We start from the raw sequence: 761 nt of genomic DNA on the forward strand, positions 1-761 counted from the left end.
GTAAATGGTAATACACAATTGAAAGGAGTTATTGTTTATATGATACGAGAATGCAAAGTGGTGCATTAGTGATTAGGAAGTGAGTGCTTAATATATTGCTATAATATACAGTGTTATGACAGCATCCGCTATTTCCCTGAACTAATATCTTAAGGTAAAACCCGCACTATAATACATATCCAGCCGGTAAAACTATCATCATTACCATGACATTCTGTTCTTACGTTTCTTATCTCGTTGCTAGGCAACCATCTGGAGATAGCGCTTAAATGTGCGGAGTCCGGCAAGGCCACCTACATAGAGAAACCTATGGCGCGCAATTCAACGGAAACAAAGGAGATCGTTGAAGCGTTCAAGAAGAACCACACGTACTTGTTTGTGGCGTACTACCGCCGCGGACAGACTTACTTCCACCATGCTAAGGTGTGTGTGTACCTCCATACGACCACGTGCGCTGGGTGTGAGGGATATGTGTGCGGGTCTTTGCATGGTGTGACATATGCTGTGTGTGAGGATTGTCTGTATTCTGGTGTTAACAGCTGCAGGATATGAGTATATTTGTGGTAGCAATGGAACCACACGCTATTGTGTGCGGCTTAGTACCTGAGAGGACAGACGTACTTCCACCGGGCTATGGTGTGTGCACTACAACATACAGGCACGTATACGTATACGTATACGTATACTGGGTATATAGGATGGGATTCTCAGCCTATGTATGATGCGACAAGTCCTTCGCGTAGATACTATTTGTATTCTGG

At 44.0% G+C, this 761-nt stretch overlaps 1 protein-coding gene across 1 annotated transcript; it reads left to right on the forward strand.

Annotated features, from left to right (window-relative positions):
• Positions 1–244: 244 nt before the first annotated feature.
• On the forward strand, positions 245–552 carry SARC_17793 (hypothetical protein; the record flags this gene model as incomplete). The annotated part of the gene is made up of 1 exon (XM_014288119.1): positions 245–552. A coding segment is annotated over one exon (308 nt), but the record flags the coding sequence as incomplete, so codon positions are not given.
• Positions 553–761: the final 209 nt, after the last annotated feature.

The sequence above is a fragment of the Sphaeroforma arctica genome (genome assembly GCF_001186125.1).
Source record: "Sphaeroforma arctica JP610 unplaced genomic scaffold supercont1.12124, whole genome shotgun sequence".
NCBI classification, from domain to species: Eukaryota; class Ichthyosporea; order Ichthyophonida; genus Sphaeroforma; species Sphaeroforma arctica.